At 34.2% G+C, this 27,138-nt stretch overlaps 1 protein-coding gene across 3 annotated transcripts in view; it reads right to left on the bottom strand.

Annotated features, from left to right (window-relative positions):
* Window positions 1-27,138, bottom strand: part of LOC109532957 (kinesin-like protein CG14535) — a 261,935-nt gene that overhangs the window by 105,635 nt on the left and 129,162 nt on the right. The window contains exon 1 of one of the 3 annotated variants that reach the window (XM_048667740.1): window positions 13,876-14,052. The exons of the other annotated variants lie outside the window; for them this stretch is intronic. Coding sequence (XP_048523697.1) covers window positions 13,876-13,916 — 41 coding nt within the window. The 5' untranslated portion in view covers window positions 13,917-14,052. Of the gene's footprint in view, window positions 1-13,875; window positions 14,053-27,138 lie in introns of those variants that run through there. 3 annotated transcript variants of the gene reach the window in all.

Raw genomic sequence — 27,138 nt, 5'->3', positions numbered from 1 at the left:
ACCAAAAAACATTATAGATTAATAAGAGGATTCATTTATCCTGAAAGTGTTTCTTACAGTTTAAGAGAGTACTCATATACAGGGTTTTATTCTAAAACAACACCAGTAGCTTTGCGTCCAAGATACAGTATGAAATAAAAAGTTCCACGCTGCTTAGTTTCTGCAAGTTTGAAAACATGGCTATTACCTATTGATTCGCGGATAAAGCTGGAACGAAATTCTCCACGGTGAGCACTTTAATATCGTTTTTAATAATCGTTAGCGGGATCATAACGATTTCACTAAAGCTGTGGCCCCTTCAGACGGTTAAAACTCTGCAAAGTGCGACAACTTTTGGCATTTGTGTTTTATAATCTAATAAAGTGGCAGCATAGATCATTCCGGAGCACGTTGCGACACCCGGATTACCTGGCGAGGTGCAACACTTCTGAAATATCGCCCTCTGCATTACGTGAGGGTTGTGGACTGGGTGGGGTCTACGTTTGTCTTTCAGTTTTCAAGTCTGCCCCATAAGACAGTGCGCTAATCCACAATGGATTTCTTTTCAGCTGATGGAAATAAGAACGCCGCCAAAGCACGTTCCACCTTCTTAAAGGTAATTATCTAAATTCCACTTTGACAAAGTCCCCGATGATAATCGCACTTATGACCGATTTTTGCATTGTTTTAGAATGCGAGATTAGGGTGAAGACAGACGCAAAAGAGATATCCTTGAGAAACACATCATGGCAGATTATACAGGCCTAAAAGCAATCAGGTTTTCAGGCGTATTCAGATAAGGCCAGATAAAGTTAAAACCGGAAGACGGGAAGAGTAATAGCGGACGTGACCTAAAGAATGCGAATGGAAAAGTGGAATATTTCCACATGGAGAGCGTGGAAAATGTCGATACAACCGTTCCGAACAACGAGGATATTTTCCAGAGTGGATATAAAATTTCCAGTTTTGCATTAAGTTTCATCATCGACTCATAAAAGTTCAAATCGATTTCAACAATTTCGTGTTGCACTTTTATTAGGCAACTTACAGATCTCCACGTATTACTTAAGAGGTTACCAATTTCCCTATTAGAATGTTGCAAAGTTTTATGCAAGCAGTGTATGTTTTTCATTAAAAGGCAACAGTTCCACATTTTGGGTAGTTGGCTTCTTAAGTTTACTTTTGATAACGCCAAGCAGCGTTTGCAGGACTACTAATCTAGAATTTGAACAATAGACATTTTGACAATAAGTATTACCAAAGTGAAAAATTGCACTTTGATCCCGCATAATTTGGCTTTTCTTCAACATTTTCAACAGACAATTATTAGGCTTTCCTTGAAATTTGATTCATTGATGAAATTCGCTGAAAAAATTAGAATAGTCCTGAAAAATTAAACGTTTTTCGTTTAATATTTTAATGTCTCGTTTTAGTTTCTAGCTTATAACGACTTATTATTTATGAGTGCGTTTGTATCACACAATAGCCTTACAGATCTTCTTACGTATGAGATGAATTTTGAATATTGCTAATAAGTGATGATATACAAATCAAAAAAATAAAGTCTTTCAATTTTAATAAAAATAAATTTGGTGAAAGCCTTTTACGAATGACACAAAACCACTAGAACACGGAAGTAAATAACATAAAATCCTGATAAACCACTGCTGTCTTCAATAATGAACCGAAGTCCAACAGCAAAATGTAAAAAATATCACAAACCTGGATTTCTAAGGTATACAAATAATATACGTTTTCTATGGGTCATTTTTTATTCATATTCCACAAACAACAGAAAAGCAATACCGAAAATCATCCGTCTATAAAATTGAACTCGTTTGCCTCCCAATACAACTAAAATATGCTTAGATGGACAATATTCCGCGATCTGAAATATGCCAGCATTAATATACATATTCCAGAAATTCTTCCAGTAATTGCTCCGAGTAATTTCAGATATTAAATACTCAGCCAGAAAGAAACTGCTGCGAATTTGATTTTTCCTCATTGTTCATTTTCGAGGAATAAAATCTCAGGAATTCATAAATCCAATTAAATTTTCCGAAGCCTCATATTTTATGCAATTGAGATGGAGATACAAACGGGACATAATTCGTAAATTTTTAACCAAAGCAACTAACCAACACAGAAAAACCCTTAACAAACCACTGTTTACTTCGGTCTTCATGTTTTTTGATGCGCTTCTTTTACAAGGCCCATCACAGAAGCTCTATGAATTTAATTAAAAAACACTAATTAAAGACCTGATGTTAACAATCACAAAAGGTATTCATAGAAATGAAAAGCCGAAACGTAACTTGTACGTAAATCCGTGTGTACTGGCCATTCAAAAAAGAGAAAAGTCGGGATTTTTTCCCAGTTTTCGTTTTTTTTTAAGTAGCGGAAGGCATGAAAGGACAAGTAAATTATTTGAGCAGTTCATATATGCATGTTAGTGGCGTATAAATAACGTGGGCGAATTTGCATACATATTTCGGCTGTTTCAGTTTTGTTTGTTTAACTGGGTTAGTGAGTTTCCTGGGACGATTTATTATAAAAACTCAGTTATAAACATCCGTTTTACGAAAACTTATGGATAGCAATCACGTTTTTACCAGTAAAACTATATTAACTTCTTTATAAAAAAATCCGAGTCAATGAAAAAAAGTGAAATTTTAAATAACTTGTGCAGTAGACTGAAGACAATAGTATTTAACCTGCAGCTATTTTGAACGGAAAAAATGAACAAGCGGTGGAGCTTCAACTGCTTAAAAGTGACCTATCATCAAGACGCATTAATATATTTTTTATTAACGTTATAAATTAATTTAGTTTATTCAAGTTCTTTTAATGTAAAATTACAGCACTTATGTTTCCATTCGCAGTCAAAGCGTTGCTAAAAGTTTATCAATTTTGTTGTTTTTTTAATTGCTAATTGTTCTTAGATGTTAAACTAACTCAGATCAAATGCGCCAAGCATTTAACGCAAATCGGCTGAATCCTCCGTAGTTCCAGATGAACAGGGTGACAATAATTTAATATTTTCCGCTTTCTGCCTCTTGCCGCTTCTTAAACCAGACCTGCTAATTCTGCAATCTTGCAAAACTTTCTAGAAATCAAGCATTATTAGATTGGCTCCATGCGGCTTGGCTGATTTCCCTTGTTATTGAACATTCATTCAGTTTCACTGTTTATTCTGTCCTATTACACAGTTTCATCCACACTGTAATTCAACATTAACAAAATATTCCGTAATTTTTGGATTATATTAATCCAAATAATAATAAATCCGTAATTTTTGGATTATATTAATCCAAATAATAATAAATCCGTAATTTAATAATTGAATATTAGTAGATAGTGGCAGAAAATGAAAATACTGTTTTTTTGGGCCGACGATTCGGACGGATTCGAAGAAACAATTTATGACCAGAGGTTAGTGGAAAATATGTGTGTGTCTCATCATCAGATTTAAAAACACCCAATCAATTCCGAAAGTCAACCAATATCAACAGTCGATGGACACATATATCTTGGGCTTAGAAAGCGAAGAAAATTCGCCAGATCTCAATCGATGCCGTATCAGAAACCGAGCAAGCACTTTACACGCCGTAACCACAACAAAAGGATACACTCTTAGTTCTCTTGTATACATCTAAAATCCGGCATCCAAACAACAAATAAGAAATAATAAACACTTGAATGCAGGGAATAACAAGAGGCGTCGATCTTCGTGAAGCAAAAAAGACGCCGCCGATGCCGACGTCAAGCGACGCCGCCTGACACGGATCAGCTGGCTTGTGGACGTCTAATCTATTCTGACCTTCCGGATAATGTCAAGATTCCATATGAGTAGATTAAAAGATATGACGAAAAAAGAGGGTTTTTGCCGATGCAAAAACAGCCAAATGCCACCAGGATTTTTTTAACAAAAAGCTCCGAAGCCGCAAGAGGAAGTAAGTTGATAGCTTGGACTTTAATGAACGAAGCAGATGGAGGAACTATCGAAGTCTGACTGAGAAATCATAGCTAAGAGCCCAATATCAAGCCAATAGCTTTTCTGGATAGTTGCACCCCGCCAAATAGATGATACGCATTTATCATTATCACAATCAATTTCCGTGCGCAATGATTTGCATATAAATTACTCAGCTTACCGATAAATTAGTTCTCAAATAGAGGATATCCCCAAGTCCAACTTTAAAGGTAAAATTAAATTTAGCTTTTCGCAGACACTGATGGGAGAGGGTACGAATCCCGCGGCGTCGGAAAGGATTCGAAAGACTTAGAACTTTCTGCACAAAGTAAATTAATTTATTCCAAATTATATTCCGATCATTTCGGTCTCTCGCTATTTCGGCTTCGGGACGGCCTCTATTTGTTCAACCGGATAAATATTGAAATTTTGAAATTGGTGTTGATGGTCGGTTTTGATTTGGTGCCATTCAGCGTGTTTTTAAAAGAATTATTAGCGCATCAGGGATAATAGAATAGGTTTGACTAATTGACGGTTTCATTGGGGACGGATTCTACATAAAAATCAGTAAAAAATTAAATTTTTCAATCTTCGAAGCACCAATTTTGTGAATTTTTTACAAATGCTGAATGTGAAGGTTTATGTTTCCCTTCGAATTATCTTAGGACTAAAGAAGTTGTCAAACTAATACCTTTTTTACCACTTGCACTTAATCTAAATTGTCTGAATTTTTCTGCTTCTGTATGTTGATCATCGCTTCCCACAGGTTCTTTTCAAGCCCATTTCATCCGAGCAAAAGAGCAAGATGTTGCTAAAATTATCAGTTTTGGGGGTTTAATGTGCTTATCCGCTCTGTGTTTTGAGGTTTATACAGCGATTATTTTCAAGAAAAGTATTTTTAATACTCAATGAGAAAATGTTGCAAGTTTTTCGTTTATCAGCTTCCCAAAAATGGGAATTTTTGTGTATCTTTTTGAAATTAGACACTGTTCTAGACCTGATCGTTTTTTACAGTGTGGGAAAGTTTCAGACCGTTTGGAGTTGTGAAACCTGAATTTCGATTTTTTGTAAGGCGCCTGCTTATTTAAACTTGCTCTGTTGCATACTTTGAGTTGATCAGCTTCCCAAAAAAATAGTTGTATCTTTGTGAAATTAAGCGCCCTCGTTAACTGGTTCTTTATAAATAAGCCTTAAAAGTGTCTTTTATTATATGCTTACGCGCTCTGTGTTTTGAGTTTTAAACAACGATTATTTCAAAGAAAAGTATTTTTATACACTTTTATACTGAATGTGGAAATGCTTCAAGGTTTCCGTTAATCAGCTTCTCAAAAATCAGAATTTTTGTGTATCTTTATGAAATTAGGCGTTGTTCTATACCTGCTTATTTTTTACAAGGTGTGAAAGTTTCAGATCGTTCAGACTGTTCAAACCTAAATCTTAATTTTTTTGAGGAATCCCCTGGTTTAAAATGGCTCTTTTGCACACTTAGAGTTCATCAGTTTCCCAAAAATCAGATCTTTTTTGTATTGTAGTAAAATTAAACGCAGTTATAAATACAGTGTAAAACATTCAGCTCGTTTGGAACATTTGAACTGGAATTGTGATCTTTTATCTGCAAGTTCTGAATTCTATAATATCAGATATTACCAAAACAAAATATTTAAAACGATACTAGAGACTGGATAAAACACAAATTGTGAAGTAAACATAGTCTGTCTAATCTCTATCAATTTTCTTTCCACAGCAATTCCCTTTAAAAGTCCTATTCAATGCAAATATTTACACGGAAGTTTTTAATTTCGGGACTTTAGACTTAAGTTTAAAAACCCCAGTCGGAAAACTCTAGGATTTTGCATAAACTTCAAAAGCACTTAACACTAGAAAAAAAATAGATCAATTTCATCAAGGAAGATTATTTGATAAATTTTCCAAAGGTCGATTCAATATGAAACATCAAATTGCAATCAACAAAATTGTTATGAATTTCCGAAATTGTCTTTTCATAGGGCCGATCGTAAAAACATTCCACCTACTCAGCTATTGCCCGTAAAACAATTTCAATAACGGCGCATTTTTGCTCATCATTGTACCAAAATGCGTTCAAACAAACGTTTCAAAACGATATATTTGCGACCGAATGTGGTCTGTTGAATATTTCAGCAGCTTGAACGATATATTTTAAAACGATGACACTGCATGTCCATTTGATCTATGGACTTTGTTTAGAAAATGCAACGCAATGTGCGCTTTCTAAATTCGAAAAAGGGCGCATTTCTCGATGGTCAGCTAATACCTATTCAGTGGCTGAATTGATTGATGGTTTTACTAATTATTATTCGAATATTTTATCGGGTATTAATCGGTTTGGTTCAGTTTTGATAGGTCGTTTCAAGCAATATTAGATACGGTTCAACGAAATCATTGTATCAGGAACATACATATTGTTGGTTACCTAGAGGAGAAGGAGAAGTATTTTTGATCCCTTGCAATCTTGATTGTGTGAAAAGTTGTGCGGCTCTGAAAAAGATGAGTATTTCGCCTCAACTTTTGCCTTTTAGAACCAAAATAATTTCTATACGGCTTTTTTGAGAGATTGATAGAGAGGGCTCTTATTTCAAAATAAAGCACGTATTATATATCAAAAGATAGTAAAAAATAGGGTTTCCTTAAACACTTTGACTCAACTACGTGAAAAGGGCACTTTTTGTTACTGTTGTTGCATCTTTGTATTTTGTACTTTATAAATTATAATTAGATATTTCCAAAGTTCATTTCGCCGTGCGGGAGCCTGTATTCGATATAATCAAACTTTTTCTTAAATCTTTCTTAATCTTAAAATTATCTTGAATCTTCTTGTAAGACAAAAAAAATTAAAAAAAAGACACTCTACTATGTTCATGCGACAGGACAGAAAACATATTTGATTATTATATAAAACTTTTGTTCTTTCCAGGCGGCTATATGTTTAGCTTTTACATTTTCTTATTTCTCGTTCTTTAAGTTTGCGTCTTCGCGTATTCTTGATTTAAAATTAAGTTTCAGCAACTCAAAAGCAAATTAATTGTGAAGTAAATAACAAATTATTAGAAGCAGAAAGCAACAAGCTATCATAAATTTTTTGAAAGGGTGCTATTTTAATTCTCTAAAGAACTCTGGTTGCTCTGTTTATTGCTTTAGTGGAGTTTTTAGTGCCTAATGAGGAGAATTGGATCAGATAGACGTTCATTCATATGAGGAACTGGCAAAATAAAGCTACAGGTATAACAATTTTTAAAAATTAGCCAAGAAACAATGGAAAACCCTGCAAAATGGCAAACTGAGGGAAAGAAAATGTGTATAATTCAGTGACAAAATACCGACATGCCATGTTTTAAATGTGTACAATGTGTACGATGTTTCGACCAATACACCGCCCATCACGCAATCAAAATGCAACCGGAAACGTGAAGCCCATAAAAATACCGGGTAGAGCAAATAATGTTAGATAAACTGTGTAATTGCAAAAAAATTCGAACTGACTCGCACGCATACATCAGAAAAAGACTCCCCGACAACACGACACGACGCTTTCGCTAAAAGTTATTTCTTAATCAAAAAATGTTATTTATGACGGTGCTCACTTTTTGTTTATGCTCGTTAATTTTCGAGTTTTTAGGTATTTTTGCATGTTTACCTTCTGGCGGATGATTATAATACACTCTCTGCTCAAACAGGGACGGACTTCAATTACAATGCATACTAACAGCTGCTGTTCGAAATAATTCAGTTTAAAGCGCTTGATCTTTACAATCAACTTACAACTTGAACAATCTTTAAAATTTGCCAGAAATTATTTGCCGTTTTGATTTATTTTCCTCATTGCGTGTAATTGTTATTATTTTATTTTCTTTCCTGGGCTCCATTCAAAGTGTGAAACAAAAATTTGTAAATCGCTTATTTCATTACGTTTCGGCGAGACAATAGCGCCATCATCAGATTTTAAAATTCATACAAACTCATAATTGGTAAACATTACATTCATTTAGGTCTCTGCTGTCTTGAAACCTTCAATTTGCTTCTTCTTTTTTCTTCAAGAAAGTGTTGTTAAAGTTTAAAAAACATAAGTAAAAGGCTAATTTTATATGGAAATATCTGAGTTGCATGTTCAGCTTAAGCTTGAGCACTAAAGCCTGTCCTGTACTTTGCCAAAAATTCACAAAATTTCAAAGGTGAATCCTGTAGTGAAAACAAGGTAATTTTTTTCGTGTGGACATTTCCTTTCGCGAACTCGGGGAACCACAATTAATTTAGCGGCATTTCGTCGGTGAATTATGGTCGCAGATACCGAAAGCCTTGGCTTATGCAACTCGAGAAAGGTAGTGCAATGCATGGGATTGGTTTCAGCAATTTGCTTTCTCGCTGCGATTTATTTCGACGCGGAAATCAGACTATTTAATGCATTTTTGTTCCGTATTTGCTAATAATTAATTATTTTTCGCCGGTCATGTTTCAGCTGCTTCCTAAGTGCTTTTTGTGAGTGATTCGAGGAGAGGTTTGTCTTGCAATTCGCTTACACATCTTTATATCAGCTGGCAATCTGTGCAATGAGTGGGTGAAATTTACAAAGAAATTACCTGCGATTCAATGAGTAATTGCATATGTATCTGTACATATTGTGGATTCTTGGCACTAGATATAAAACCCATTTAAATATTGAAGTTCTTTCATTCTTTAATTTTTCTGCAAAAAATAGTGCTACTATAGATGCGCAAAGGCATAAGTAGTTGTCTCTTCCAGTAAACAGCAGAGAACCTGATCTGATGTCTGAACCTTATTGGCAATAAAGATTATTAGTATTATTGATATTTTTAAATCAATACACTGATGAGGAAATTGTCCTTGATTTATTTGAAAAATCGTAGCTGCTAAACTAGAGATTGAACGGCGAATGTTTCGAAATATATTTAACTCTCGGGCGTCGATAGTCTAGAAATTTCACTTAATTTAGAAAACAGGTTGAGAAATTAAATACTTCCAATCTCATTAAAATGCCATTATTTGCAATGGTGCATTTCCTTACTTGAAAAATTGTAGCTTCTGAACCTGAAGCGTTTGAACGACAAAACTTTCAAAATATGTGTAGTTCACCTTTCTGTCGATAACCGAACAATTTGACTGAATTTGGAACAAGCTGAGTTATTATCAATTTCTCTATACAGGGTGTCCCGGAAGCTCATGATCGAAAGGGTACTGCGATATTCTTTGGACCAAAAGAAGACGATCTGACCTAACTTTGATAAACAAAAAATGTCTGGCTCCTCTGCTATTGCTGGTCAAAGTTCTTCAAAAAAATTWTCTTTTTCGAAATATCGGGAGAATGGTACGATGTATTTTAGTGAAACTCGCTGTGAATTTGTTCTTATGTAAGACTCATATTTTGATGAAACAACCGAGTTCAGCCGTTTTGGAAAAGTGGTGAATTCTTGAGTGTTGTGGTACAAAAACTACCAGAACTTTTTAGTTGGAGGATGAAATTAACTCATTATTTTTAAGTTGATGCACTAGTGATTTGTTCACAATTTTGTGCTCTTTGTAAAATCATGGAGCATTCATAGTTTTTCCGTAAAAAAAATATGTCTGTTTTCTAGTCACTTAGCAATGCTACACATTTACTGCAAATATCTGCCGCGTAAACGCGTACGCTTTCACGCAAATTGTCTTCGCAAAACCCTAATACTTTGACCATGTTGGTCACTTCTTCATTAGAAAAGGTCATTCAAAACGAATGTGAGATTGATTGACAATTAATTTATGCCTCGAATCACGATATTTGCAGTTAATATTTAACATTGTTAAGTGGCAAGAAAAGAGAATTTTTTTTTTCGCAAAAACTATGAATGCTACAAGATTTTACAAAGAGCACAAAATTGTGAATAAATGAATAGATCATCAACCTAAAAAAATGAGTTGATTTCATCCGCCAACAAAAAAGTTCTGGTTGTTTTTGTACCACGACACTCAAGAATTCACCACTAGTCCAAAACGGCTGAACTCGATTGTTTCATCAAAATATGAGTCTTACATAAGCACAAATTCACAGCGAGTTTCACTAAAATACATCGTTCATTCTCCCGATATTTCAAAAAAGATAAATTTTTTGAAGAACTTTGACCATCAATAGTATAGGAACCAGACATTTTTTGCTAATAAAAGTTAGATCAGATCGCCTTCTGTTGATGCAAAGAAAATCGCAGTATCCTTTTGATCATGTGTTTATGGGGCGCCCGGCATATCTCTATAAAAAAATCACTTAATTTAGAAGCCATCAAGAACTTATCAAACTTTAAAAATTGATCACGTGAAAAAGTTATTATTTGCAATTGTGCATTTCTTCACTTCGAAAATTCTGACTTCTAAACCAAGCAACATTCAACGGCGCACGTTCGATTCCCTAAAAATTTCACTTCATTTGCAGAATCCATTTAGAGATGTCCGACAGTGATCACCGGTAAAGAATGTTTGTATGTCTAAAATGCATCAATTAATTCCCTAATAGTGACCATTTTTCAATAGATTAATTACCCTTAACTGCGAAATTCGAAACGAACAAATCTAAGCATAATCGGCGGCATTATTTCCTCAAGCTTTAAACAATTATTCTTGTTCATGTTTTAGCGTTTCGGTTAAAATGCAGTTGAAACTGTCGCGTGTTGATTTGTCGGCCAGTAAAAGCAAAATGGAAAATGAGTTTATTCAAATATTCGTATTTGCTCGGGTCAAAATGAACCCGTGTTTTGACTGTTTGTTATGTAAAATAGGACCGTGTCGACGGACATGGATCCCCACCTGACTTTTTAGTATTTAAACCAGGTTGAAGAGGCAATTTATCGTCGATGGCAAAAAAACTCTTGTTTATCTCTCGTTCGAACTGAAAAATTGCCGGAGCCAACTAAATGCCGAAAAGTCGACGGCTAATTTAATAAGTGGACAACTAATGAAGAAAGGGGCACGTGAGCGGCCAGAAACTTGTAACAAAAGGAGCAACGAATTGCTGCTGAAACTAGTAAATCACATTAGCAACAAGCCCCAATCGAAACTTTATTCCTTTAGAGTCTAATAATAAAACCAATATATTTCGTGGCAAACTACTGGCAAAGTACAAGGCGATCTTTTAATTCGAATATCCAGCCGAGAAAGTTGTCAAAATCGCTTCCACACATCGAGGGCATTGGCAAAGTTTGAAAAGTGGAAACGGAGGTATAGACACATCCATTTCGAAGTACCTAAAGAGGAGTGAATTTCGCTGTCGGAGAAATGAAAAGGATTTTTGCTCGATTCTGGAAAAGGAATAAAAGTTTCGTGTGGGATTTCTTTCAGGCAAGTGCTACATGATATTTTTCAGAAGTTTTTACCAATCGAATGAATCTGTTTAAGTTTCCGAACGACGGGTGCGCGGCTCGGATTTATTACTTTGATAACTAGTTCTTATGCTGCGGTTTCAGAAAGTCAGAAAGTTCCCATCCAATTAATAGGTCTGAAAAGGCGTGCCAAGTGCTTATAAATTTACGCCATACATCGTCAAACCAATCCCGGAAAAGTTCTTCAGCGATTAGAGAGATTTTCCCATAAATATTAACAGTCGCGAACAGCACAAACAATTAGAAATCAATCAGGAAACGATGAAAGATCCCCTAGAAAACCCGGCAAATTATTAAACGGTGTTACGGATCATCGTTTATCATTCCGGTGCGGGAAAATAAATAGCACAACTTCTTCGACAGGAACAAAGAAAACATTTCTTGCACTCGAGACAAACACTCGAGAGAGTTATTTATGTTTCTTGTTTGGGAATTAACAATTAAACTTTGACAACATTACGAAAATCGGAAGTAGCTGTTGTTCCAAATCCATTCACTCAACTATTGCCGCCTTTCAGCAATGCCAATTAACTAAAAACCAATAATAAAACCGACTTTAGGTTAATTAGGCGAAAATTTTAGGTAAATTTCAACGGGACCTCAAAACAAAGCAGTTTCGCCATTATGGCGTCGGTGTAGTAAACTTGTTAAATAATATGTTAATTTTCCTAAACAATGGCCCCTTTGTTGGAGTTTGGTTATTAGGGCTTTATTATTTATGCACATAATGTCAATAGGTTCAAGGTAAACACTGGAACTATTGCAGAGTTTACCTGAATAGCTCTGCAGTCTCATTAACTTTGTTCCTCATCACAAAAAGTTAAGGCTATTTGAGAAAGTGTTGAAGAAAGTTTTATACCTTATACACATTTTCTTATAAAACCCAGTAAACCCGAAATACATCTAAGAGCACGGATATAATTTTTTTAAAACGCGAATATCGTGCAAAAGATCATTAAGACCTATTTTCTATACTGTTTTATTTAAGGAAAATTAAATATAGCTTAATACAGAGTAACTTAAAAACGTCTCATTTAATAAGCGCTTTCCATCTTCATAACCAATAAAATCAACTTCCTTCGCTTCTTTGTGGTTCATTTCCTAATAGTTCGGTCTTACTACTCCGATTTTTGTCTCTTCCAAAATGTATTGTTTAAATACATGAAGGTTCAGCCGAATTAATTTCTTATTAGTTTTGTCTGCATTTTTTCTTTATTATTTGAAAAATTATCTGTAAAATAACTACTGCCACTGTGCTTTGGCTAAAGATGTATCAACAAAATGAAGTCTAGAAATCCAACTAAACCCCTTCAAAAAAGGACAAAAAGATTGTCGAAAGCGAAATTGCGATTCAAACTGGAAAAGTAAACACTTCGTTTGGAGTCCTCAAAAAGGGGCAAATCCACGACTCGTACGGTGTTTTTGTTTCTTTATTACGTTTACGGTTTACTCAAATGGAGACAAGGAAGGAGATCGTCGAACAATCAATTTAAATTGATTGAGAGTCGAAACGGTTTTTCGGCCTGCCCGTAATAATTTTTATACGGACCTTAATAACACCGCAAAATTCGACGTGCTCTTTTATGCAGTCAAATCATGCTGGTAATTACGATTTATTACCTTATTTATGGTCGATTTAATTTTTACCGGGCGACTCATTCAAACCAGATAAGTATGCAAAATTTGCCCAATAACGGTGCCGGCAGAGAATGCATTTTCAAACAATTTAATTTCGCCGAAGATTTGTTTTCTCCGCTATGTTTGAAATATCGTTTATCAGCCTCAAGGATTGGGTCATTTCGGGCATGATTATTCAACTTTCCACATTCAACCAAAAGCGCAATAATTTTCGGCGTTTTCAACAGCAGAAGTACTTCAAAATAGTGTTATCAGTAGCAACGAAGGAAAAAATACCATCTGATATGGAGAAAAGAGCAAAAATCTGCTGGTTCTAAGAACCAACAGTAGATAATAGTTCTAATTACAGCGTCGCAATATTAATTCGATTGAAAGAAATCAAAGAAACACAACTAAATACAGTAAAACTATAAAGGATTATAAAAGAATACAAAAGAAGAAGGTCAGGGAAATCCAGAAAAAAACGGTTAAATATTTAAAACGCCACAGTTTTTGATGCAAAACAAATTATAACATCCAAAAAGGTTCATGATCTGATAGGTCAAGGTGATGTTGGTAAGTGCCCCTGAAGAAGGTACTCGAATATTTAAAATAGCCAGAAGATCGATTGAAAATCTTGTTGAATGCAGCAAAAATAATTCGGTGAAAATGGCTTTAGATAAATCCATCTAAGTTTTTGAAGACCGAGGCATAAAATATTCGTAGAAGCTTGTAAAGTGATTATTATTTTTAAGTATTAATTTTTCCTTACTCGGTTGTTGATATTCAGTTAAAAAATATGTGAAGAAACGTTAAGTCCAAATAGAAAAATTTTCTAAACTATTTTTCCTTCACTTTGTCCTCTCATATAATTTCAATAAATTTAATTAAATACATCATCAATACCTTTCATTCTTTGAGGATGCTGTATCACTGCAGGTTGCCATCGATTTCTTCCTTAGAGCAACAGTCAATTAATCAACAATACAACACCAGTAGAAGCACAGCTCGAATGACGCGGTTTAGAGCACAAACAAGTCAAGTTCAAGAAACCTTTCAAAACATGGAACAAACTCTAGTTAGGAAAAATATTCTGAGATTGAATGGAAAAAATGCTTTCATGATGACAAGTTTTAAATAAAAAATTTCTAAATTATATGCATGATTTATCAAGTTAATTTAACCATAATAGAGTACAATACATATAAGAAATAGATATAAAGTCTGAGTAAACAATTCTCTCGAAGCGTTAATCGAATTTTGGAAAAAATTATAAAATCCCTTTAGTTTAAACGAGTTGTTGCATCCATAAAAGTTTCCATAAAATGTAAAAAAACAAAATATTGTCTGAATAAATTATTGGCTTTTTACACTGTAAATTTAATTAACAAAGTCCGTTTAATTAGTTCTAAATACTTTCTATGATTAATTTAGGAGGTAAGAAATACTTGCCCAACGCTGCATTTTTATTTTGAAAATAAATTAATATCAATGTTTTTGTGCCAGTTTTGCACTAAAACCCAAGCTTTTTTCTACTTAGAAATATTAATTGATTTTTTGTTGAAATCAGCATTTTCCATTCAAAAATCAAAACTCACTCAACAACCCTCAAAAATGTCCAAAAAGTCTAAAATTACCGACAAAAAAAACACAACAACAAGAAAATGTTAACAAGTTGGTTCACGTTCGCCTAACATTGTCGCGTATTTGCGAATCGGCTTCGGTGTGGAAGCGCTGAAGAACAATGCGTCGCGACGGCCAACGTGCAACTAGCGTCTTCGGGCGTCGCGACGCTCTTCATCAAGGTGCACTACTGATGCGCAACAAAAGGTGTACCGCAGATTATTAAACAAAGAGTGGATTTGTACGGTCAACTTCCGTTGTAAACAGTTGGAATGGAGCCAATTTAGAAAACATTAATCATCAGGTGGAGAAACCATTGCGATATCTGAAATCAATCTCTTAAATGAGATTTTCTTGAGTCCGAAAACAGTAAAATTTGTGCCAAAATCAACTCAACATGTATGTGTAAGGGCCGTTTTTCTGAAGCCAATCCAATTTAGCAGTATTATGTGAAACCTTAAACCTCCGGCCAAAAATGGGTATTAATTTAGTAACAAATAAGCAAGATCCCAAAACGCGTGATTAATTTGAGATCGGTTTAAAAACACTAATAAAATATGCAATAAACATTTCTATTCGCAGAATATTGTAGATGCATCTATTAAAACTAAAATTGCACCAGAAATGCTTTAAAAACTATATGAGATATAAGAATGTAGTCTAAATTGCTCACTCTCAAATTGATGTTGGCGAAATGGTCGGGATGAAGCTAAACTCACCAGGTTGATGATAAGCAGACAACTTACCTGAAAAAAAAAGATAGAGAAATTAGTTCAGCTTTAAGGGTTTAAAAATGCTGAAGTTTGGCATTGAAAAAGGAACATTTGTTACTTTCATTAATTGCAACGTGCAGAAATAATTCAGTAAACTAATTACAATATCTTAATAACAAAGGTTAGAAAATGTCCTGTAAATTGAAGATAAACAGAAAAACGGAAGAAAAATATATTTCTAGTCCTGAAAGGACTATTAGAAAATTAAAACTTTCAATAGATGAAAAATGGAAACACGTGCTAAAATTGGTAACAACACATTTTCAGATGTCTTAATCTGAGGCACCTGAGTGCTGGTTTATAATACTGCCGAAACCTTTCCTTTATTTCGTCTAGAATAATACTTCAACAAAAAACCTTTGTCGGCTCTGATGATGATCAAAGTGCATTTTTTCTTCTTCAGTTCCGAACCTGCGCAAATATGCAGTGATACTTGCTGAAATCGCAGTATTTCAGCTTCTTTGCTGCAGAATGGGTAAGACAATTTTTTTTTAAATTCGTAAGCAAAACGTTTCTAAATTTGTTGCAAATGCATCTTTAGTCAATTCTGCATAATGAATTAACATAAATAATTTGACCAATTAATAATTGAATTAATCGAAAATAACAAATCAAATTTGTCATCAAGACAATTTGTCCAAAAATATTAATTTTGAAAAATCGATTAGTCTCGATTTCACTATAGTTAAATGTATTTTAAAAAACATTTTGATTTATTTTCCTGGCTGCGTGTAATTGTTTTTATATTTCGTAATTCCTGGGTTTTCAAAAAAAATTCTTTGGGAGAGCAAAATATTTGAAAAACTTACCCATGTTTTGCTCTCCCAAAGAAAATTTCATTTCCCTTTAGAACTAATGAATATTTAACACTTTGTAAATTATAGTTTTGGTACAACATATTTTAATTGTAAATTGGTGTTTGTAGTTGTGTTGAATTTTAAATCTGATGATGGCGCTGGGGAATTCGGAAAATGGGAAAAAGAAACTAATACTCCTCTAGATGATAGTTTTGTCCTACAAAGATTAGAAGAAATGGTTCATCCAGAAAAGTACAAAGCAAACATGAGTAAAATGTTAAAAATCATAATATATTCAGTCATTTCTAAATTATACGGCACTACCGCTTTTAGATTTTTATTTATTCCGGATTATCGAGACAAAAGGTTTTTTGTCTAGAAGAAAGTACGTTTGAACTAAACTGCTCCAAGAGCAGCTGAAATTTGCTAAAAGTTTGTAAGTGGGCAAATTCTGATTGCTTAGAGCGATTTCGTTTCTGTATGAAGCGTTATTGAGCCCCATTTGCTTTTTGTTAGTCAATATTTTGCTTAAAATTAACCACCTCGGGTCAATCTCCTACAGGGTCGCAAATAATTAATGCAAAAATTAGTAAAGTTGGACAAAACGTAAGTTTTTTAGATCTCAAAACCAAAAGAATTCAATTTGAAGAATTGAATTGAAAGAGAAGAATTTGAAAATAAGCCAAATAGCTCGAAACCGTTTCCGATTTTATTGGGTTTCTCAAGAACTAAACACTGTGGTTTTTGATCATTTGGTTTCACGAAGAGACCCTCTTGGTTTACAGGGTGGCATAAAAAAAATAACTTTTCGGTCTTGCAGCGATAAATTTTCTGGTCTTGGTCCGATTTTGACGATTTTGAACTCATGTTGAAGCTAAAGCTTCATACATTCGAAATACAGAGTTGAATTAAAAATTATAGAAAGCATAATTGTCCCCAAAAATGCGTGATTCTGGAAGACTTTCAACTAAGTGAAATTTACTTTCAAATATTTCGCTCATTCATGGAACGCGGTACTTTAATTTTCTTTTCTGAAGTCGACTTCAATATGAGCGTTAGATTTTGCCAGTCGCTCCAAAAGAATAAATTTATCCCTGCAATTCCAAAAAGTTGGATTTTGTAAGACTACTCTGTAAACAAACGATTTGAGCAAAAAAATTTTGAGTAAGAAGACATTAAGTCTGTGGTGTTGAAATGCAAAAAAAAAACGTTTTTCTGCCCAATGCGTAAGTGAGAGCATGTGAAACGTTTACCAATTTTGCAATGTATCATTTGCCACTCTGTAGAATATTTATCTGACACAATTTTTTTGCAATAAAACGCACTAACCGAAAAAGAATCAATAACGCTTGAAGCAAAAAATGGATCGCTTGTCCAAATTTTATTGAGCAGTTTAGTTTGCCCATTTAACTGGCACAGATTTGCAAAATTTTTGGAAAAAGAAGGAACCAGTTGACTATCTGACCTTCCATTTCTTGAGCATTGTGAAACGTTTTATTTTCACAACTCAACTATTCCCACGAAAAATAAGTCGTGCAGACTGCAGCTTCTTGACAATATTTTACAAAGTCCCTCCTCTATTTTGGCGCACATTTACATTCCATATAACGATTTACCGTTGATACACACGTTCATTTTTTCACGATATATAAACCGTTTCTTCATCTGTCAAAATAGATATCGGTGAAAAATTGCCATTTCAGACATGTTTCCAATAAATTCGTGTTGTGCACGTCCCGCTCGCTCGCCTGTCGCATCTGAGACTAATTTTCTCAGCAGTACAATATATATTCGAACGTTGCCACCCAGAAGCACGAGTACCCTGCCTTGCATACTAATATGGACCTATCTGGCTGACATATAACTCAAATTTTTTAAATTTACACCTAGATTGATGGAAAAATGGGGGAAAAAAGCAGGAGTGAAAGATCATTGGAGAACTTTCCCAGTTGTATCCGATGCGAAATGAGCAAGGCTCCATTCAACAAATTTGCAACAAAATAGAAACTCCTGGCAGCCAGTTTAATTTCGCATTAATCAGCTCGGCATATATGCATTTTTCTCATGCAAACTATAAACTGGACAATTTCGCCGGCGAAAAAAATTAAGTGTCGTCCTCTATTCAATTCGCAGGTCCGTATAAAAAAATAAAACCAATTTTTCGACAGCCGGGGCCCTGCTCTATTTCTCTCTCCGGGCACTTTATTAAAAATAACGAACTTTTCAACGATCGCCCGGAATTTTCGAGGACCACTCCGTGGGTTTTGTTCCGGGATTAGTTCAAATTTCGGGGCACTGTTCATTTTGCACAACGTGCATGCTTTTATTTTCTTTTCATTAAATCCATCGGGCGTTCGGTTCCTTGTCGTAACTAATGGCCGATGAAAAATTCTTGAATTTTTCACTCATCTTCAAGCAAATTTATCTATTTAATAAGGCAAAAATAAAATTTCATAGTTAAAAAGTGAGACGTGATTCTGTAGAGGTAGACATAATTAGACGCAGTCCGGTAAATAACAAACAAGAACGCAAATACGTTTAAGCTCACTTATTTAATTATTTAGCAAAACATATCTTAATATATTGGATCTGATCCAACTTCTAAGCCTTTCTGCATGATTTATTTGACACTTACATAACTTTGAGAGCTTGAAGTTCATTCCATATTTTTGTAGACTGATAATTATTGTTTTTCGCGCTAATATCTTTTAGTGACTTGGAAAGTTTCATGCATTTGCTTCTGACCTTTCTTGTTCCTGGAGCATGCAAATCACACTCCTCTAGTAATTGATTCAGAATCTCTGAGAGTCTCTTCTACTCTAACCTGTTACATTAGAGTCCTGAGATGATTTGCTATCAATTTTTTTCTATTGCCTCGAATGTCCTGATTGTACAATTAATTTAACAATATGTATATCATTTATAGAATTTATTTCATTCTGTTTAGCATTTTAATTCTCTTTATCAGGCCTGGGTAACACTGCGTTGAGGTGCCCATTTGAGGTGTTGCCGCTCTCTGAGTTATTGAGTTTTAACTCATTGGTTCATGAGTTATAACTCAAGGCCGATGACGGAATTTTAACATCTAACAAAAAAAGCCATCATCATATTGCTTTTGCGCATACGATTGCTTGAAACTATTTGGTCTAAAACAGGGGAAAATCCCCAAATTTTGAAGGAACATTAAAAAATTTCAGAGCGATGAGGGTGACGAGTTTTCCAAATATTGATTATACGCTTTTTCTTTCTCTGGTCGTTTTTTGTGGAAACCTAAATTATATCTAAAAAAAAACAAAATAACTTTGTTTTGCTTTTGTCCCAAATTCAAAGGTAAAACAGGAATTCGAAAATACATAAGACTAAACTGTAAAGACGACGACTTTTCTAGTTAAATCCGTCTTTTAACTTTTTTTGCATAAAATACTCTCAGTTTGCCAGTATTTTACAGTAAAACGTTAGGGAAAAAGGCGTTGTTCTGTTTAGAAAAAGTTTGGTTTAGAAATATTGACCTAAAAGAGAAGAAACCGGAATTTAAATAAACCAAATTATTCACAGCGACAAAAGTGACGAGTTTTCCGAATGATTGATTATAAAATTTCACTTGTTCTGCTGGGGGAACATTTTTGCAAAAAAAAATCTAGAAAAATTAAGGTTTTGTCCAAAATTTAAAGCTGCAAAAGGCCGAGAGTTTCAAGAAAATTTATTTTATAATTTTCACAGAAAATACCTGAAGATTGTCAGTATTTTAAGTAAAACTAAAAATAATAAGTTTTTTGCGTAGCAAGAATTGCGTAATAGAAACTTTGCTAAAACTGGAATGACCTGAAATTTTAAAGAAACTTGAAAAATCTTCAGCGCCATGAGGATGCGAATTTTCCAAATTAGTTTTTGCAAACTTTTGCTTATTGGTCGTTTTTTTTTTCAAGATAATCTTAATTGCTTTCGGTAAAAAACTGAAAAACACTATTTGGTTCTTGTACCAAATTCGAAGCTGAAAAAGGTTTTCTTGCAAAATCAATTTTGCCATTTTTGGCTGCAGACCCCATTATTGTCAGAAAAGAAGAAAATCATCAGAAAAGCATATTTTTTACGGTTCTGATTAAAAACTCTTAGTTTTGTTAACGGTTTTTGCGAAAACCTTAATAGTTTTCGAAACAAAAAACGGGATAAATTTACTTTCGTTTTTATCCCGAATTGGACTCCGAAAAGTTTTTGTAAAATTCCTACAATGCTATAAATATATCTTGTAATTTTTTGCGTTAACTACGTAATAATAAATAGAGCGTTTTTGAGTAGAAAGCAAAGCAAAAAAAAATCAGTCAAATCTAATAAACTCCATTTTTTTAACAAACTCTACAGTCGCCAGAGGAATGGAAGTGATGAGCTTTCCAAATACATTATAATAAACTTTCGCTTATTCAGTTCGTTTTTTGAAAATTATTTGATTTTTGTCCCAAATTCGAAGCTGAAAAGAGATTTAAAAACTTTTTAGAAAAGCGACGAAGGAGGCGAGTATTATAATAAAATTTCTTTCATAATTTTTCACGAAAAATACCTTAAGGTTGTCAGTATCTTGAATGTGAAAGCGAATGGCCCTTAAAATAAATGTAAAAACAAGTAAAAAAGTCATCAACATTTTTCCAGCAACGGAACTGAGTTACTGCGCCGGTGCGTTGGGTTAGCACACCAACCCATTTGCGTAATACTGCGCCAATTCCTAAAAAATCATTGGGTTACCCAATCCTACTATTCATACTACCGTTTTCGTTTGCCAAAAAGAGCCTCAATCTTCTGCTCAACTGTTTACCAATATTACAAAAATATTTTTTCATAACAATTTTCTATAGGATTATCACTGTTATAACATTGTCAACATGTACAAAAGTATTTAATATTGTTATTTTAATAGCACTTTTTCTTAGTCTGTTTTTAAAATAGTTCTACAATTTTCTAGTATTGTTGAGGTTCCTTTCAAGCTTTTCTTTCTCATATTTAATTTTGGCAGACTTTTATCTAATAGCTTAAGGGTGGTTGGTGCATTGTCCAAATACAAAAAATAGTCTTGCTAAACTACAATGAACTTGCAACAGTCTCATTCGAGTTTTTCCTAGCGTTACGCCAAGCGTTATTTTTAGCTGAAAATGCAGTCCTCTTTCTCTTTTCCATGTCCTCATTCGCTTGCTCGAAAACTTTAAAAACTATTTATTAAGGATGTTTCATTCAAGTTCCTTTCTCAGGCTCTCTTTATTTAATTAGGACTATGAGCTCAGGAACTTGTTGCGCTGTTTCAGTTTGACCCCACCGGGTCCCTCACTTTTTTACAGCAGTGTTTTTCAGTCTTGCATTGGGAAAATAATTTTGAAATTCGAATGCAGATTCAAATAATCTGTAATAAAATTTGTTATAAGAAAGTTAGTCTAATAAAAAAATTGGAATCAATAAATTTAACGGATAACATTCTAAACATATTTGAAGGTGGTAATGAAAAATACTGTTTTTGGAAACTGGAAAAATCCAGGAATCGTTCCCTATTGGTAGGCTGATCTAAAGACACTTTATCGTCTTCGGAACTGGCGAGAAAAAAAAGATGGCGCTTCTTCTCGTTCGTCTAAATTTGTCTTTGTGTATACTTCTAGTAATGATTAAAATTGATGGTCGTGAGTGAATGAGCGTCTGGTTTATGAAACTTTTTTCCTGATTTTGCCACCTCATGAAGCTTCTAATTCTCCTTCAGTTATGTATTTTTGCATTGAAGAAAAAACTCGTTTTCACTTCGAAGAATCTTCCTCTGGGCTCGGAGTTCCTCTCACATTGACTTTTTAAAGGCAATTTGCGGTCAACATTCTAGGTTCTTTAAGAACATATACTAATCTCGGTTAGTTTGAACATTATGTAGATATCCATATGCAAAATATTCAGCAGCAAAAATTTTCTTATTAAACCGTGATTTCTTCCCAATTTTATGGATGATGTTGAACAAAGAAAAATTATACACTGTGCCACAATTTTATCGAATCATAGCATTATTCTTGGACAAAATATGTATACAAAAGAATTTAATTTATAAAACATTAATACATAGTATATTACGGTACAAGAGATGGAAGTCGAAGTTCCGCTACTGCTTGAAGTTGAGGCACGAGGCGAAGGAATTGTTTCTCGCAAATCAAAAAGCTTAAGTAAATACCGAGCGTAAAATGTGACCGATCATAAAAAACTAGCTTGACTCGAATGGATCAGAATAAATGGACGAATAAAATCCAAATTACTCAGAAGACATGAGGTTAGAACATCGTATACTTTTTTGCTATCCCATATTGCAGGCAGAAATCTAAGAACTTTGCCCCAGAGAACATGACGAATTTAAAATCCTTGAGCAACATGTTTATTTTTCTTGCTTATCTTATATCTTAAATTTTGTCCAGGAACGAAAGTTATGTTTCGGTAAAAAACAGTATTCAAATCGGGCCACCTACTGAAAAAATATTCACGGTCAAAAGTTAGAGAAGATTTAAGGTATGAGTTAAATTAGCAGTACAGTGCATTTATTTATGCATAGGTCTTTAAACTTTCCACTATATTTTCTGATTTGTTAGCAAAGGTATGAATTATAAACATTTTCAGTAATTAGCACATTAGTCGTACATTTGTCAAACACCATAAGTAGCTGCTGCTGCTGCTGAACCTGCCTACTTTATAAACCTGCATGATCAATGCCTCTAAGTAGTTAAAAGAAAAAAAGACGGCAGGAAGGCAATAATTTGTCGAATGTCCCCCGTATGTGGTAATAACGATTATTATCTCGAGCAGCAGCAGCAGCATTTTGCTTTCATATGGCGCGCACATAAGCAGCAGGGCAATAATATATTTTATTTGCAGGAATCAGTGAGCGGAACGATGCATTCCTGTGGCCGCAGGACATTTATCTCCTGGCAGGATTTTATCCGAACAGTGGGAGATCCTCTCCCATAATTGGCAGGATATGAGAAACAGACAGCCAACGCAGTGTTGCAGTTTGAAAAATCAGTTTTGCTCAAAATCATGTTAGAGACTAATGAGCAACATTTCCGGTGCAGAAGAATCGCGGTGAAAGCCGACGATCAACAAGAACAATGTATAGACAACCACTAAAGCCGATTTGGCACAAACGAAGCCAATATTCGCAACGACCCTGGAGAATTCCTGGATTTGTCAGGATGTTTCCGTTATTTCGCTCCCTGTTTTCAATCCTCAAGATGAAAAGTCAATTTATACAGTCTGCATGAGGACTCTAGTGGATTCATCTTGTTAACGGGATAAGCATTCTGTCCAGGAAGAGTAGGAACATTCTGGATGGCATCATTAAATCTGGACCTTCAATTAACATCACATGGAGCCAATAGACTGAAAATTGCTGTGCATTGAGCAGGGAGAGTGATTATTCTAAAAATGTCTTATACTTCCAAAACAAAGCCCCCAAATGCCTATCCCTTCGAATCACGAATCCGAATTAGAGTAAATGCCAGAAACGTTTCTTTTAAGAGTTACAACGGCTCTTATAAGCGCCGAGTGGAAGTAAAAACTGCCATAAATAAGTGTTCATCTTGAGGGGCATTAAACGACGTTCTCAAATGAGGAATTTTCAGAAACGGGCGGGGGTGCCAACGATGCGATTGGGGTTAGATACCTATCTAACAGGGGCGGAACAAAATGCAAAACACAACAAAAATGAACCATTTAAATTGAAAAGTTGAGCTAGCCAGATTTAGAAACTCCAAAGGTTTTACAGTGGGAGTCCCAGAAGTACTGTCTAAATTGATTTAAACTTCTGATGTGTGTTTTTGGGCCAAAAACTCGGACCCGTCAATTATTTTGAAATGCGGTTTTTAAGTGTAAATTTATTTACACCGGGTGATCCAAAAATAAATTACGACCATTTAATTTTTCCACAGAGAACCAGCTATTTTTCATTTCAATTTTGATTTTGATGTACCAATCCATTGAATTCGAAGTATGAACAAATTAAATTTATTTCCGACATCTGAAATTTATACTTTTGGGGTTTGCAAAATCGTGAAGTTAACGAAACGGAAAAAAATCGAAATTGTCTGCATTGTTGAGTTGATAGTAGAACACGTACCCAAATAGAAGCAGCTCAATTATCCAATGAAATCCACCAATTCAGAGAATTTGGTTGACGAAAATTGCCGAACTCTGGACGTTCTGCAGGAGATGAAAATAAACCACTTGACATTGAAATTTTTGTAGAAGAAAATTCTAAAGAAAAATTTAATTTGTGTATACAAAGCCACTTGCCCTACGCCATTGGTTTTAAAGAAATCTCACGTAGCGCGGAAATAGCAAGCAGTCGGCAAATTAGAGCACTAAAGGACAGGATGTTAAAATAACGACCAGACAAATGGAAAATATTGCTAAACACTCACGTAGAGTCCCTACCTACTCAAGGCAACAGCGGAATTTTATTACATGGTAATATTTTTCTTTGGCAAAAAAGACGCAAAACTTATCAGTTCAGTCTCAAAAGCCTAGTTAGGGGAGTATAAATAAACGCCCAAATCCCTTCAAACTTCAAAACCTAATCAAACTCAAACTGGGTCACACACTTCGGATCTTTATGCAAATGTGGGACTTTGCTTCGAAATTAAACTTAACAAAGGACCCTCTCGGTTGTTTGACAAACAACATTTCCGAATTTTTGCGTAAACAAACCCCGGATTTGTTACACAGCGACCGCAATTCCTCGCAACATTTCATTCGACTTCATAAAAGCAATTTGGGGCAAATTAAAGACATTTCAGCTGCATTCCCTCGAGCAATATCAAATTAAAAAGTAAATACCATCGAAGCCCTAAAGAAGCTAAAAATCTTAATTTTATTTCGTGAAATGCCTCCTTGAATTCATTAGGGTGTCCAACTAATTATACGTATACATTTTCCTTGAGGCGAATCGGTTAGAAGACATTTAAAGAAAAAGGGTAAAAGAGTGCGTATTGAAGAGTTTTGCCAAATTTTCCTTAAAATCAGCCAGTTTCTACAGCTTTATAACGATGGCACGATGGCTTCAAAAATAGAGTTTTAAGTTTGCTAAAACAGTAAATTTTTCAGATGAACGACATACAGGGCATTTTTATTTTGAACACAGTTTTTTTCTTTCGATATTCGAGCGCAACCACAGCGAGTTTCCAGACGTCTTCTCTGAATACATTTGCAAAATTCAACAAACACATGCTCTAAAGGTCAAGCAACGTTGGGTTTCGCCGAAAAAAAATATACAGGGTGTTCCGTAAATATGTATGTTAAAATATTCTAACAGCGTGCTCTTCTAGTCATTTAAGGAGGGGGTCTTTCTGAGAATTTTTTTAATGTGAGGTTTCGCTGTTGAGTTACTTGATTTCCAAAATGTCGGAAAATATTAGTTTTTGTTGTTTTCCTTTAAAACGGTTAAACATAGAAACTTCAATTTTGGCATATGTACTTTATAAGCTAATTGAGTGCCATTTTATAATAGTCTTTCGTGGCTCAGTTTGCTTTTATACAAGGTAGAAATGTGGCACCCCTACTTTTCTTTTATTCAGAACTTTTTTGTGTGAACATTTCTCGACATAATCTTCGTAATTACTACAAGCAATTTGCCAACTTTTTTATCTCTTATTGTTTTTTCCTAAGACCACTAGTTTACCCGCAAAAACATAAAATTGTTTTTTTTTTGACGTTCTCCAAATGTGTTAGTAATTAAGTTAATTTTTGTAAATCTAATTACGTTTTCATATAACAATTTTTTACGCATTATTAGTTGATTCTTAACAACCTAAATTATTTTTCTAAATTGTGTATTTTGGTTCAGATTACAATTATTAAGTTTCAATAAATTGTACTTAAATAAAAACAGGGTAAAAATATGCGCAACGATATAAACGAACAAAATTAAATTTAAATAACCATTCCAATTGTTAACTTAGCAGCAGTCTTTTAATGAAATTAAAATTTACAGACCGTAAAGTTTGCACTGAAGTTCTTATTTCGTTAGAAATGTTAAATATTCTTTCCTAAAGTTATTCGATTGTATTCACTTCTGTTGAATATACCGTATTTTTTAAATGGCCCCAGAAGTAAAAATCAAGCACGTTTAGATCGGGAGATCCAGGAGGCGAGTTTATAGGAGCTTCTTGACCTCTACCAATCCAACCGCCTGGAAAGTTTTGATCAAGCCGAAACCATTGAATTTTTTTTGCGGGCAAACTAGTGCCATTAAAAAAACAATAAGAGCTAAAAAAGTTGATAAATTACTTGTAGTAATTAAAAAAATTATTTTGATAAAAGTTTAAGTCCGCACAAAGCAATTCTGAACAAAACAAAAGTAGGAGTTCTATATTTATACCCTGTATAGAAGTAAACTGAACTACAAAACACTACCAGAGAATGGCACTCAATTAGCTTATAATGTGTGCCTAATTTTGGCAGTTTCCAGTGTTTAACCGTTTTAAAGAAAAACAACAAAAATTAATATTTTTCGCCAATTTGGAGATCAAATATCTAAAAAATGAGACCTCAAATTAAAAAAATTATCAGGAAGACCCCCATCTAAAATGACCAAGAGAATATTTTAACATATTTACGGAACACCCTGTATAATATGTTTTCAAAAATGTATAGTTTCTCAGCTTATGCAACAAAAGGCAAGATTATTTTAGTGTGTATTTCTGAAAGCGACTTTAAATTTGAAAATTATTTCACTTTTATAGTGTGACATTGTTCAACAACTGTTTAATCAAAACGTCCAAATATAAAAACAACTTCAGTAGGAAAATTATCCGATGGTGATAAAGGACTTGAAATTGTTGATAAATTTATATCATTCTGCGTATGCAGACTAATTGTTCGGAAACTTCCATATGCCAAAGTTTTTCTGCGCTTCTTGGGCACTTGAATACGGCTAAGGAATCGAAAACTCCCCCATTCTTAAATTAGACACTAAA

The sequence above is a fragment of the Dendroctonus ponderosae genome, unplaced genomic scaffold (assembly GCF_020466585.1).
Source record: "Dendroctonus ponderosae isolate FM_Combo_2020 unplaced genomic scaffold, Dpon_F_20191213v2 Dpon_F_20191213_1, whole genome shotgun sequence".
NCBI classification, from domain to species: Eukaryota; Metazoa; Arthropoda; class Insecta; order Coleoptera; family Curculionidae; genus Dendroctonus; species Dendroctonus ponderosae.
The sequence above is the reverse complement of the archived record's forward strand: the minus strand, read 5'-3'. Positions and strand labels throughout refer to the sequence as shown.